General features: G+C 46.1%; 1 protein-coding gene and 1 non-coding gene across 5 annotated transcripts in view; both read left to right on the top strand.

Moving 5' to 3' along the window:
• The first annotated feature begins 4,941 nt into the window (after positions 1–4,941).
• OPA1 (OPA1 mitochondrial dynamin like GTPase) overlaps positions 4,942–15,144 on the top strand; it is a 101,611-nt gene continuing 91,408 nt past the window's right edge. For all 4 annotated transcript variants that reach the window (XM_056121962.1, XM_056121964.1, XM_056121963.1 and 1 more), the window contains exon 1: positions 4,942–5,140. In XM_056121962.1, the coding sequence (XP_055977937.1) occupies positions 5,109–5,140 (32 nt within the window). In that variant the 5' untranslated portion in view covers positions 4,942–5,108. The remainder of the gene's footprint in view (positions 5,141–15,144) is intronic.
• Positions 14,225–14,352, top strand: LOC130030891 (small nucleolar RNA SNORA40). Its single transcript, XR_008793552.1, has one exon. It is a non-coding gene; the product is annotated as a small nucleolar RNA SNORA40 (small nucleolar RNA).

Raw genomic sequence — 15,144 nt, forward strand, 5'->3', positions numbered from 1 at the left:
CAACTAAACAAACCAAAACCTAAATTGATAAATATCACAAGATTAAGAAGTCAAAACCTGGGGGCTCTATAGGTATTTTGGAGGTAGGGCATTTGCTGGTACCAAACTGGGTTTGATCCCCAGAATTCTATATGGTCCCTTGAATCCATCAAAAGGCATCTCTGAGTGCAGAGCCAGGAGTAAACCCTGAACACTGCTGGGTGTGGCCAAATCCCCCCCTCCAAAAAAGATGGAAAGAAAGAAGAAAGTATGGAAGGAAGGAGGGAGGGAGGTGGGATGGAGCAGGGAGGGAGAGCGGGAGGAAGGGAGGAAGGGAGGAAAGATACATCAAACGTACATTTTTGCACGCAAGGAGTGATTCTGTAGGAAGAATAGCTGTAGCACTGTAGCACTGTCCTCCCTTGTTTATTGATTTGCTCAAGCAGGCACCAGTAACGGGCACCATTGTGAGACTTGTTGTTACTGTTTTTGGCATATCGAATACGCCACGGGGAGCTTGCCAGGCTCTGCTGTGTGGGTGGGATACTCTCGGTAGCTTGCCGGGCTCTCTGAGAGGGACAGAGGAATCAAACCCAGGTTTGCTGTGTGCAAGGTAAACGCCCTACCCGCTGTGCTGTCACTCCAGTCTAAGGAAGAATAACTAGAATTTCAAAAACAAAGGCATTATAAATTACAAAATAATGCATACCTCAAAGGCCACTGTAATTTCTCTTTATTATAATTAGGAATCAACAGTAACAAAACATGTACAACTCTTTACACCTGGAAAGATCTGTAGTTTGCACAGGTATGGGGAGAGCTAGTTCTATCTGGAGCTGCCATTAGAAACAGTTCATGGACAGAGATAGTGCCCATGTCTGCTTTACCGGAGGTGCTGGGTTTGGCATGGCCCCTAGTCTTCCCTAGCAAAGAAGCATTCAACTCCATGACATGATTCCTACCAAAATGGAAAAAATAGTTACAGAAGGACAGCACTTGAGGTGTGCCACAAGATCAAGGATGGAAGGGGCCCCAATGGGTAGAGGGATGCAGGCACTTTGATAATGCACAGTGTGCAAACTTGTGAAAATGGTGTGAAAAAACCCTCATGAAACATGCATAACAATATAAAGCAACATCAATTCAATGATAATAATTGTAACGAAAAAAGCCACCATAAGGATCCAATAAATTCTCAGCGTTCTGCATTTGGGGCATTCACTTCCAATGACTTGTTGTCTGTTTGGGATAAAACATAAACAGAAGTGGGGGTATGGTGCCGCCATCAGGTAAATTTGTACCTGTGAGGCGAGTGCATCAGCAGCCAGAGGGCACCTTCAGACTTTCAGATACCCCAAAATTGCTGCTGTGCCTTTTGCCAGACCCCAACAACTTGGGGCAAAGTTTACCAAGAAAGTAAATGGCCAAAAGTTAGGTATGTGGGAGACACACCCACAAACCACCTCTGGATCAGCTATCTAATTGGAGGCATGGCCTCTCTGGTTCCTGATCGAACTGCTTAATGGCGATGATCCCAGAGATTCAGAAACGAATCTCAGAACCCAAAGGCTTTTGGCAGAAATGCATCTGGACCGCATACCAGGTGGCCGACACCTCAGAGCTTATTGGAAAGCCAGGTATGAGCTGGCGGTGACAGGGCAACTGCAGTCTCATGGTAAGGGGAGCAATACCAGCTCGTCCTTTGTGCCCTACCGAGGTCACGAGTTGCCCCCCACGAGCAGCTCTCTGGCACGGCCATGGCTCCAGAGGCAAAAGGACTTAATCCAGAGCCCAGCAACTTGTGGCAGAAAAGTGAATGGACCATGCATTCAACTACGGCGCCATGCCTCCCCAGAGGGAAAGGGTGTTGCTCCCTTCCGCCTCTCCCCCACCCCCTGCAGCAAGGTGGCTGCTGCCTCAGAGCTTGTTGGAAAGCCAGGTATGAGCCAGCGATGATAGGCAACTGCAGTCTCATGGGAAGGGGGGTGGTACTGGCTCATCCTTTACACCCTACCAAGGTCACGAGTTGCCTCCCACGAGTGACTCTCTGACACAGCCATAACACCAGACGCACAGAAACCAATCTCATAATGATCTGGCTCTTTGCAGAAATCCAAAATTATTATAAGACATTGTATGATTCTCATACCAGCTATAGAAAACAAAGTATTTCACAATGCCTTTTCAGCAATTCTGATTGTTGGGTGGGGGGGTGGAATTCTAAACAATAATGGTGCATCTTTTGTCGAAATAATGAATAATGTAATCAATATAGAGAATAGTTAAGTGGAAATCATCTGCCTCACAGGCATTGGGAGGGGTGGGAGGTGGGTATATTGGGGTTCTTGGTGGTGAAAAATGAGTACTGGTAAAGGGAAAGGTATTTGATCATTGTATGTAAAGTAAAAAAGTAAAGGCCCTCCCGTTGATCATCGATTTGCTCGAGCGGGCCCAGTAACGTCTCCATTGGAGACTTTGTTGTTACTGTGTTTGGCATATCGAATACGTCACGGGGAGCTTGCCAGGCTCTGCCGTGCGGGCGAGATACTCTCGGTAGCTTGCCGGGCTCTCCAAGAGGGGCGGAGGAATCGAACTCGGGTCGGCCATGTTGGCAGCGTGCAAGGCAAACGCCCTACCACTGCCGAGACTTAAATCTGAAAGCTTTGTAACTTTTCCCACAGTGATTCAATAAATAAATATAAGAAGAAAAAAATAAACAGAAGCTGACTTATGATTCCTGTGACGAAGGAAAAAGGACATTTCTCTGCTTTGCCCGTGGGAGGGGGAGGACCTATGAAACACACAGAGGGCAGAGGGGACTTGTGATTTTGCTCCTGGATATGCCACTAATGGACTTCCTTAGCTTTTAGAGGCCACTTCCCTTTAATGAGGCCCGGTTTCCTCGGAAAACATAAAACGATCTATGAGTCGGAAAGGGAAAGGGCATTTGCAGTCACAGGACTGACTAACATTACATAAGGAGAGAATGAAGAAAGAAGACAAGAAAGGGGCTCAAGCTGTGTGAGACGGGGGACCCTATGTCAGTGAGAAGATGGGAGAGGAGGAACCAGCAGCGGACACTCGAGCAGAAACTCCTGGGAAACAAGGAGAGCATGATGCTCTGAATTCCAAGTGAAGGAAGTGAAGAGGACTGAGCACAGAGTTTAGCAGCCAGCGTTGCAAGCTGAGCGTTTCTGGGTCTACAGACAGAAACACAATAGTGACAGAGACCTGATGGAACCTGGGCACAGGCTCTTCAACAAAACTGATGAGATTTACAGGCTGATGAATGCCACTGGGGGACAAAAATAATAGCTGGGGCTTTTGGAAAACAGTATGGAAAATTCTCAAAAAATTAGAAATTGAGCTCCCATTTGACCCAGCAATACCACTCCTGGGACTATATCCCAGAGAGGCAAAAAAGTATAGTCGAAGTGACATCTGCACTTGCTTGTTCATTGCAGCACTCTTTACAAAAGCCAGAATCTGGAAAAAACCTGAGTGCCCAAGAACAGATGACTGGCTAAAGAAATTGGTACATCTACACAATGGAATACCATGCAGCTGTTAGAAAAGATGAAGTCATGAAATTTACATACAAGTGGTACTACATGGAACGTATCATGCTAAGTGAAATGAATCAGAAAGAGAACAACAGACATAGAAAGACTGTATTCATCTGGGGAATATAAAGTAACAGAATGGGAGAGGAACACCTAAGAATAGCTGAGATAAGTACCAGGAGGTTCACTCTATGGCTTGGAAGCTGGCAGCAGATGCTGGGGGAGAGGGCAGCTTAGATGGAGAAGAGAACACCAGGTAAAGGGTGTTTGGAGGACTAGCTCAGGTTGCTAGATGCATGCTGAAAGTAGACTATAGACCGAAAACAATGGCCACTCAGTGCCTGTATTGCAAACCACAACACCCTAAAGGAAAGAGAGAGCAAAAGGGAATGCCCTGCCACAGAGGAGGGGCTGAGTGGGAGGGAATGGGGGGGTGGGCCACTGGGTTCATTGGTGGTGGTGAACGGGCACTGGTGAAGGGATGGGTGCTCAATCATTGTATGACTGAAACCCAAGCATGAAAGTTTGTAAGTCTGCAACGGTACCTCATGGTGTGTCACTGATTAAAAAAAAAAATAGCTGGTGCCTTTATAAACTATAGGAGCTTTTTCCATAACTGGCCTCACTTACTTGGCTCCTTTCAGATCTGATTCTAAGACACCTTCCCAGACTCTTGCCTAAGACTGCCCTTCAGTCACCCTGTCCTGTGTAAACACAGATCCAGAAACAAAAGTGGGGCAAAGGGGCAACCCTTGGTTTTATTTTATTAGTCATCACTTTATACTGCCTCTGCACAGTCCTTAAATACTGAAATTGTCTTTTTACTTATTTTATTGAACAATTTATTATCTTTATTGAATCACTGCGACAGACACTTAAAAAGCTGTTGATCAGGTTTCAGTCATACAGTGTTCCAACATCCATGCCTCCACCAGTGTACACAACTTTTTCTTTTTGCTTTTGGGCCACACCTGGATGTGCTCAGGGCTTATTCCTTGGCTCTGCACCTAGGGATCACTTGTTGCACGCTCGGGGTGGGGGTGGGGGGGGTAGGTGCCAGGGCCCAAACCCGGGTTGGCCACATGCAAGGCCCTATGCTGAAATTTCCTTGAATCAGGGAGCCACCTTAGGGGAATTTATCAATCTGGACTTATCAATCAGGGCGTGAAGGAAACTTTCCCTCCCCACATCCCCACCACCCGGAGCCCCAATCAGGAAAGCGCCAAGACCCGGCCGGAAGCAAAGAAGCGGGCGCCAGTGGCCAGGCCTGAGAAGCGGCTCCAGCCCCGCAAGCACCCGTCGGCGCATGCGCCGGTGCCGCCCGGAACCTTTGTGCCGCCCGCCTAGGAGGGGCGGGGCGGCCGTGCGCCTGCCGGACCGTGTACGGGTGCCGGGCGGGCTCTCGCGGAAGTCCCGGCGCCATTGGGAGGGCCGCGGCGGCTGCTCGGTGCCCTTGTTGCCGAGGGCCTCTGCCTAGGTCATTCGCGGCTCTGGCGCCTGGCTGGGGCTGACTTCGGGGCTCGGGCGTGGCCCGCTGGGCGCCGGGGTGGCCTCGTCGCCGGCGGGATGTGGCGATTTCGCCGGGCCGCCGTGGCCTGGTAAGTGAGCGCCGTGACCCGGCCCCGTTAGCCGGGGGCCCGCGGAGCAACGGGCCGGTCGGCCCCGGGACGTCCCGGCGTGCAGGTCCCGCTCTCGGGCCAGGGGCCGGGCTGCTGGGCCCCCCGCGCGCGCTCGCCCGCCGGGCCGGCCCCAGTTCTGGCTCGGGTCCCGGCTCTTGTGTCACTCGACGGCCGCTGGGCCTGCCCCTATTGTCCTTCCGTCCCTGCCCCTGTCACCCTTCTGCCCTCGCGGCTTCCCCTCCCGGGCTGCCCCGGGTTCCCGCTTTCTCCATCCCCCCCGCCCCGGATCGGCCTCGCCGACCCCCGCCCCCAGCCCGCGGTCCTGCCCCCGCCACCTCCTGGCCCCGTGTCCATCTCGCGCGCTCCTCCTGCCCCCAGGCCGAAGGGCTTGCCCCTCTTTGCCAGTCCTCGGGGCGAACGTGATTGGCAGTCGGTTCTGCCTGTCATTCGGGGTGCCTTCCCGCTAGCAGCCTTCTCCCCCTCCCCCAGGGCGGACGGAAGAAGACTTGCTGGTTTGGGTGGGGGTGGGAGGTGGTCAGTGGGCCCCTCTCCCCCCACCTGCCCGGGCCGCACCGATACTGTTGCCCTGGGCTTCCTTCTGCGTCTTTTAAGCCACTAGTTACTGTATGCACTTAAGGAGCACTCTAGCCCGTGCACGCAGTTAAGAGCCACTTTCCTTTGGTGCTTTCCCACGTTAAGGTGTTGGTTGCAGTCGCTTAAAAAAAAAAAAAGTAAAGTGAATTTCCAGCAAAGTCGGGCAAGTCTGGTTTTCCTGGGTAACTCACTTAACCACTAAATACCTGTCTGAGTTTTTCTCCAAAGATATTTTCTAGGATGTGGATGATTTGTGGTGATGCTAAAGGTGGAATTCATTTGTTGGATGAAGGTTGAGGTCCATCCTTCAGCTCAGAACTGAATGCCATACAATTGTTACCGCTTTTAGGCAGTGAGAATAGTTGAATTTATAGCAGGCCTTCGTGAAATTTTGCTGTCTGGGTAAATCCACTGTTCGTGGGATGGAAGTAAGTTATTTGTGACCTTTTAGTGTATACACTGAAACTTTTACTAGGAAGCTTGATTTTTTTTTTCCAGAAAGCAAGATTTTTATTAGAATTATGTGAGGAAAACTTTAAAATTATGTTTAAAGGTAAACAGTAACTGGTGTTTGTTTATTCAGTTAAATACCATTGGATTAAATTATATTTTAAGTTACTGTGAAGAGAGTAGTGACTTCAAAGTGTTGTGGTTTGATAGGTTGACCACCTGCAATATTGGAAATGTGGAAATGGCAGAAGCTCCGAGCTCTAGAATTAAGCCTTTGCTGTAATTCCTCCACATGTTATGAAAGAATACATTTAACGTTAATGTATGGAAACAAACATTTGGGCCGTACCTATTTTAAGTCCATACAGACAATGACCAACATACAAACAGTGACCAAAATTAGAGTGCAGCAAATGTTTGTGTAAATTGTTAAGAAACGAATTATATAATAGGCTGTTAAATGAGATGCTAGGTGAGAGAATAAGTGATTCGTGGGAGAACTTTTTTATAACATTACATTTGATTTTCAGTTCAGTTGAATATGAAATCTGTATTTATGATCCTCTTTCTCCTGAATATAAGAGCATTGGTACATTTTCCTCCTTACATCTTTTACAATACAAACTCTTAGTATAGTCTCATTTCACGTGTTATGTAGAAGTCGTGATCTCCCTTGTATTCTTGGAAGGTTTTAGGATCTTTGCCTTATATTTTTCAAGATATGACTTTATATTTTGCCCAGGTATGACTTGGCACTGGGTTGACCTTTCTGCTAAAAATCATTCTTCAACACTGAGGATTTTTCTTCTATTTCTTGTGTCATTCCTTTCACTTTTCCTCTTTTTGTCCTTTTACATGCCAGTTGGACTGGGGCGGGTAGGGCATTTGCCTTGCACACGGCCGACTCGGGTTCGATTTCTCCGTCCCTCTAGGACGCACCTACACAGCAGAGCCTGGCAAGCTCCCCATGGCGCATTCGACATGCCAAAAACAGTAACAAGTCTTACAATGGAGACGTTACTGGTGCCCGCTTGAGCAAATGGATGAACGGGAGGACAGTGCTACATACCTGTTAATTGAGTTTTGATCTTTCTAGATTGATCCATCATGTTCATGATTTCAGAAATATCTGTGTCATGTTTTTTAAAAAAATCTGTTGTATATTTGAATATTCAATTTTAAATGGTGTACATATATGCATGATATATCTTATATATCTCTATAATAGATGGAATTATTTATCTTGCAAATCTAGAAATATCAGTTCTTCTGGAATCCCAGAGGAACATTTTGTACATCCCAAGGGGCTGCATTTCACAAACACGCCAATTTTGGATACCACTTCTATGAGTTAGTTTTCTCTCGTGGTTGGTACCTTTTTTTTTGTTCTAAGTTCTGGAGAATTTCTTCAGTTTTCTGTTATTGCTCTTTATTTTTGTTTCATTGGCCATTACATCTTTCTTTCCATAAGTGACTTACTAACTTCTCTAAACTGAGAGTGTTTGAAGGTTCTAGCAGGAAGGAACACAGCTACCCATATACCCTCCACAGACGAAAGGCCTGTCATCCGTGGCGGGTATGTGCCACCCTCTTCAACTTCGTGTGCAGCGTTGGGAAGGATGCACGTGGAGGCAAACAAACCATCAACCCTGGTAGACAGTGGGATGATGACTTCAAAGCCAGCTTGGGCTCTCATTTACATTCTGTACATTTTTGTCTTCTTTTCTCTTCTCTTCTCTTTCTTTCTTTCTTTCTTTCTTTCTTTCTTTCTTTCTTTCTTTCTTTTTTTCTTTCTTTGTCACTGGCAGTATACCAGGGGTTACTCCTGGCTCTGCACTCAGAGATCACTCCTGGCAGGGCTCAGGGAAGCATATGTGATGCTGGGGACCGAACGGGTTCGCTGCATGTGACGCAAGCACCCTCCCTGCTGTGCTGTCTTCCCTGCTCCCTTATTTTGTTTTTAAGCCACACTCTGTGGTGCTCAGGGGGCTTCTCCTGGCACCATGTTTGGGTGTCACTCCTGGCAGTGATCAGCAGACCATGCAGTGGTAGGGATTGCACTCTGTATTGAGTTATCTCCTGTGGGTCCCCAGATTCTATGAATTTTTGTATTGCCCTTCAGTTACTATTTTTCCCATTTCCCTCCTTTGCTCTCTTTCTCTCCTCCTCACCCTCCATTTAGTTTAGGAAACATGGTTATAATAGTGTTAGCCTTTATGGTTAGCCTTTATGGCCTTGCTGTATAAAGTTCACCTTCACCATCACCATCTCCAAACTGCCCACAATCTTTACCAGTGTCTTTATGTTACTTCTAGTCCTCTTAATCTCCACACCCCATCCTGTCCTGTCCAGTGTGTTTGGCTAATCCTTTGTAATCCAAGGCCAAGTGCTCCTCATCAGTAGATACGTCTGCCCCCTTGATGTCGGACAGTATGCCACAGATGAGATCATTCCATGTTTGTCCTCCCTCTGATCTATTTCACTTAACATGATACCTTCTGGTCAGTTCCTTCCGAGTTGCAGCAAACTGCAAGATTTTATTTTTCCTTTCAGCTGCACAGAATTTCCACAGTTTCTTTTTCTGTCTGTCTTTGGACATTTTCATACCCTGACTATTGTACTCAGCACACATTAAACAAAGTTGTGCATATTTGTTTTTCTAATACCTACTTTTGTACTTTGGGGGTAGCTTTGGGGAATTACTGGATCATATGAGAGTTCAACTGCTCTTTAAATAATCTGTTTTTAATTTATATTTGCAGTATCTTTAGGAATCCTCGTGAGAATACTAATTTGAATTTATTATTATCTGCTTTTTCCAGTATTAATAATGTTCATCGTGACCCTCATCTTAAGAGTTTCTGGTGTTCTACAAGAAGCTGGTTCAATAATCATATTGACTTAAAAGACTAGTAACATAGACGCCTCATGTGGGCTACCTCTGAAAGAGAAGTTTAGTTGAGGGTTTTAGGTATAGGTTGTAACACCTAGCATAGAAGTTTTCAAACTTACTTGATCTTCCACACCCTTTTCGGGAAAAAGAAAATGTTATTTACTCCCCCCGCGCCCCCCCTTGGAAATTTAGCTTCTGTAAGCAAGCAAACTGTCCACCTTTGGATCATTCCAGTGACCCCACAAAAAATTTTGGGCTCAGTCTAGTGACCACCAGCTAGCCTGTTTGGGGAAACACTGACTGATCTGACGGTCTGCATCTCAGGGCTTTTAGACACTGGCGGTCTAACTGGTGTCTGTGGAACTGCCCGTATTCCTCTGTGCACATGCGCATATACACTTGCACGCAACAGGACCCTTCACACTCCCCTGCCTGATTGCTCTGCCTTGTGAGTGCTTAACTGCCTCGGAGCAGGGCAGAGAGGCACCCACGCAGCCTTTCACCATATGGTGTGGCAGTCAGCCACTGGATTTTCCTTTCACTCTCCGACCAGTCTCAGATGGTCATCTCGGAGCCATGGTGTGGACAGTCATCTCTGTCCACTTTGCGAGCCTTAGAGTAGAAGGGCTGTAATTCTAGGGGTTTTACTGAGACAGTGATCTCTTCCAGGCAGCTAATGGGAGAACATTTTCCGTGTGGTTGCTGACTTGGACCACCACTTGTCCTGTCTCCACTGCCTGTCTTCTCTCACAGCCATCGTTACCATAGTCGTGAAAATGGGAAACAGAGGGGCTGGGTGTTAAAAAAAGGATGCAAGTCATAGAAGTAAAACTGCCTGGAGATATGACCACTTAGGTCTAGAGTTCATGTAGTAGGATACTTTTTTTATTTTGGCACACCCAGTGATGCTTAGGAAATACTCCTGGTGATGCTCAGGAAGGGCATATGGAATGCCAGGGTAAAAAACCGTGTCGGCCATGTGCAAGGTGACACCTATCTTCTGTACTATCTTTCTGGCCCTGGATACCTTTTTGAGGGTTAAAGGACTATTCATAGATTCATGACATACAGTCAAAACATTTTTAAGTGATGCTTATTGAGCAATTGCTCTGTTGTCACTGATGGATTCTTTCATCTTTTTTTTTTTCTCCAGATACTCTCAATAGCATGCTTATTTATCAAACTTATTGAGTGTCTGTTATTTGTAAGGCATGGGGCTGGGCTTCAGAAATACTCTGGTAGGTGAAATATGCAGAACCCAGGTTTTATGAACATTGTGGTTTATTGATAGAAACATCTCAGTCCACTTACAGTATTATGTGATACAGATTTTATAATTAATGAAGAAAAGGTACAGGGAATCAGGAAGTCTAGCTGGGGGACTTGAATCAAAGTGAAGGTCCAGGAAGAGGAGACGCTTGAGGTTAAGCCAATTGAGAGCACTGAGCACTGAGGATGGAGACCCTCAGGGGAGGAGGGCAGCATTGTCACAGAAGCAGAACACTCATCTGGGGAGTCTGAAGGCAGCGGGGAAAAAGGGGTGGCCAAACTGGAGGGCTCTGTGGACTAGACTTTGGGCTTCCTGAAAGGGACACATTCAGAGACTTACACAGGTGAGTGCAGTGACCAGCTCTTCATTTCAGAGGAGCACTCCATTGCTCTCTTGAAAGCTCCTAGGTGCAGACCGAGTGGCTCCCCAGGTAGGCAGTGGTGGCGGTGGAGTTGGAAGAAGTGAAGAATTCAGTTCTGTATTGGAAGCAGGGTTAAAAGAACTCCAGGTGAGCCAGAGAGATAGGACAGCAGGTAAGGTGCTTGCTTTGCGTGCGCAGCTGGCCTGATTTGGATCTTTGCAGCCATATGGTTTCCATGAGCCCGCCAGAAGTGATCCCTGAGCCAGGAGTAAGCCTTGAACACCACTGGGTATCGCCCCAAAACAAAACAAACAAAAAGAACTGGAGAATAAGAAAGGTGTCAAGAGTGATTCCCAAGTGTGTGGCTTATGTAACTGGAGTAGGTGCAATTTACTGATAGAGGCACAGCAATCCAATGATTCCATTTTGGAGATAGGGAATGTGATAGGATGATCAGGGGTTGGACGAAGGGGGAGGTAATTATGCTTTTGAAAGTCTTGAAAGAAGGCTTTTTTTTTTTTTTGGTATATGCGTGTTCTGATGATTTTGCACAGGCACCTAAATGTAGGGAACCATGACTTAACTGTCTATCTTAAATGTACATTTGTGAAAGATGAGAGGTAGATGATAATTGAGAAAATAGATAAGACTGCTTAGCAAGGGTACATAAAACCCCCAAAGAGGTGGGTTTTCTAAACATGAATGAGCTCCCAGTCTTTAAAAACTAGTAGAAGTAGTAGGTTATGGAATCGAAATAAACTTTGTCTTGGATTCTGAGAGAACTCTTTGATGAGGCGTGTCAGTGTTGTCAGACATTGCAGAGAGGGAGAAAATCAGAATTGAAAAAACAAGCATCTGTTGGAAGCTGTGGTGTACCTACTAAGAACTCTTTCACTGAAACGATACAATGGAAATCAGATTGGTAGGCTTACTGCCACAGCTGAAGCAGAAAGGTGGGGTTTCTGTTTTTCTCTTTTCTAAGCTAATAGAAATTTGATTTAGGATGCTTGAACTTGTAGGAGATTATGAGAATTTCATACAGGGGTTTGCTGTTGGAGATGGACTTTGTGTGATCTTAAAGGGAAGTCAAGAATAAGGTGAATGGTAGATGCAGTAGTGAGTGTCACATTTCCTTGGGATAGCTTCTACTTTGTCTACAAAGTTAGGGGCCCTGACACCATGGCAAGGAGTGGGAATAGGGGCCTCTGGGAGGATATAGAAGAGAGAGGAAGAGCCTCTGAAACAGTCCAAAAGAGAGAGAGAGAGAGAGAGAGAGAGAGAGAGAGAGAGAGAGAGAGAGGAGAGATAACTGATAGGAGAAATGAATTAAGCTTGGCAGGTTGCCTTGAGGGCTGTGCTCAGATGTCTTTTCATTTGGTATGTTTTTTGTTAGCGTTGCTTCCCCGGAGCAGGCAGGGAGAAAATAGTGGTCAGGTTCACTTGGGGTTTGTCAGACAAGAGAATCAAAAAGTTAGAGACTATTGGATATTGGCCCAAGTGTTAACTGAAATTGTATGTTGCAAATCTAAGGTGGGTGAGTAAGAAAGTTAAGGTGCACACCGGTTTATAAAATAGGCAGATTAGTGACTTGATTATCCCAGTCGAATCAAAGATGGTTCATGGTGGAGGTGGATTGTAGTCTAAAGAGTAAAAAGAATAGGACACTTGATTAGTGATTATTCAAAGTAACACAAATGATACCATTATCCTTTTAAATATAAAAAAAAGTCTTTGGTAAATTCATAGTGCACCCTTGGTTGCATAGTAGTAAGCCATGAAGATATGATTATATCCAAAGTGCTCTGACTCAGAAGACTGAGTGGCTGGAGGGAGACTGTCGAAAGAGGGCAGAACTATGTGACAGAGCCAAAAGATTGCTGGAAAAGAGTCTTTAGTTAGAAGAGAAGGAAGCTGAGCCCTCGGCCTCTGAGCGCACAGTGTGGCGTGCCTCGTCGTCACTGTCGAGAGGTTTTCCTGAGTGCCGGGACTCCTTGCCCCAGGTTGACTTCTTTCCCTTCTCTCTCTTGTCCAGTGTCCCTTTGCATGCTCATGGCTGCCATCTCATTCAAGTTTCTTTTAACTTGTCTACTCAAATAATATCACAGTTTTGGCCCCACTCTGATCTGCTAGTGCCTAGCACGGTGTCTTCAGCAGATCACAGTCCAACAGACCTTTATCTCTTAGAGGCTGAGGAGTCCCAGTTGAAGGCATCTGGCGTCTGGCAAAAGCCTACTTGTGACTTTTCCCTGCGGGCCTTCTCGCCGTGGCTGAGGGGCTTTTCCCTGCTTCTGTGCTATGTGAGGGCTCTAGTCCATCTCTACAACATGACCACATACAGGCCTCGTGATTTCTGAAAGCCCGCACCTCCGGACTAGTACATTGGACACGGAGCTACAATATCGTAATCTGAGGGGAGTGATTATTCATAAACTTTTAGTCTGTGCACTTCCCTTTCATGCTTTCTTTAACTGCTATTTATTCTGCTCAGTAAGGCTCAGTGGCTTTCTGTTATTGCAAAATAAAAAAGAGACCCAATGTGACATTTATTTAGTGGCTCTGGAGTTTGTTGTGGGAAATTGGCTATCTCTTCAGTTCCACCTCCTGCATTAAACCTTTGCAAGTTCTCTGGGTTTCTTGCCCTTTCGTTGTCTCAGTGTTCTACCATTCTCTCTAGTTGGAATTTCTTCACACACACACACACACACACACACACACACACACACACACACACACACATACACCCCTACCCCCATTTATTTATTTATGTATGTATTTGGACATACCTGGTACTTTTCAGGGCTTACATTCTGCATTCAGGGATCAATCCTGGCAGGCTCAGAGGACCAGATGAGGTGCCAAGATTTGAGTCTGGGTTGGCACAATGCAAGGCAAGCACCCTGTCCGCTTCTGCATAAGATTTACTTTTTCTGGGACATTTTCATTGGCCAGTTCTTACCAGCCACAAATCTCTCTTGCTCTTTGATGTGGCTATTATTAGTTTTTTTGGGTATATGATTACTGAGGTTACATCTCTTCTAAAGCGTCTAAAGACAAAGACGTGGCTTTATTTGATCTGTTGGAGATGAGGAAAATAGTTATTTTCCTGTATCACACTGTATCACTGTGTCACTGTCATCTCATTATTCTTCGATTTACTCGAGCGTGCGGCAGTAATGTCTCCATTCATCCCAGTCCTGAGATTTTAGCAGCCTCTCCTTACTTGTCTTTCCCAACGTGTTGGAGGGTCTTTCAGAGTCAGGGGAATGAGACCCGCTATTATTACTGTTTTTGGCAATCTTGAAAACGCCACAGCTAGCTTGCCAGGTTCTGCTGTGCGGGCAGGATACTCTCAGTAGCTTGCTGGGCTCTCTGAAATATATATATTTCTCTATCAATTATGTAGTTATTCGTTAATGAAGGAAGAAACCTACTTTTTCCATGATCAGGCACGTTTTGGTAGATCTCAGAGGCAGAACTGTAAAAAGAAAGAGTACCAGCATCTGTGTGAGTGTTTGTCTGATGTGTAGACAAAGACTTTGAGACAGATGCAAAAACTAAATCCTCTTTTGCAACCCAGAACTCATTGTTTGGTATGAGTTCTGATACAGATGAGAAGGAACATGACGCCCAGAACAGATGAAAAGTTTGAGAGTTAATAGCAATTCTAGGTCTTTGAGGACAACAAGCGCCTGTCAGTTGAGCCAGCTTCGTTGGACATCAGACACCTGAACATACATGCTGAGGCTCATGACTTGAGTGACAGCACTGGGTGCCTACTCTGAAAAGGACTAAATTGAAGATATTCTTGGACATATATACTTTATTGTTGAGAAAGCGCAATCTAAAACGGGACTTATAATTTCATTAAACGTAACTCGGGTGTTGTCAACGAGGAGGGGTCAGTACTGGCGTGTGGAGCCTGGAAGTCAGGCGTGAATGACAGAAACCAAATCATGTTTTGAGGGTACCTAATATGGAGATGCACCTCAGTTCACGTGACCCTGGGAAATGGGGCTGAAGTGACCATGGGCCCAGGCCCTCGCCTCCTTCCCTGTGTCTTGCTGGTAGCTAAAACCTTGGCGCCCAAGGCTGGGAAACTGTGGCCTTGTGAAGACCAGATCAGTGGAACCTCAATCTCTTGGGGTGACAATATAGGGATTGAACAGACTGGCCATTGGTACGTAGGGCCACGCTGGAAGTGAAGAAATTGAGCTGCCACAGCAAAGGAACCACAACAGGATCACGATCATGATCACGATCATCCTGTTGTTTGTTGATTGCCTCGAGCAGACACCAGTAACGTCTCTTTCGTCCTAACCCTGAGATTTTAAAAAGTGCTATATTCAAGGCTTTTTCAGGGTTAGGAGAATGAGACCCGTCATTGTTACTGGTATTTGGCATATTGGGTACGTCAT

This window comes from Sorex fumeus, unplaced genomic scaffold, assembly GCF_029834395.1.
Source record: "Sorex fumeus unplaced genomic scaffold, SorFum_2.1 ptg000044l, whole genome shotgun sequence".
Lineage (NCBI taxonomy): Eukaryota > Metazoa > Chordata > Mammalia > Eulipotyphla > Soricidae > Sorex > Sorex fumeus.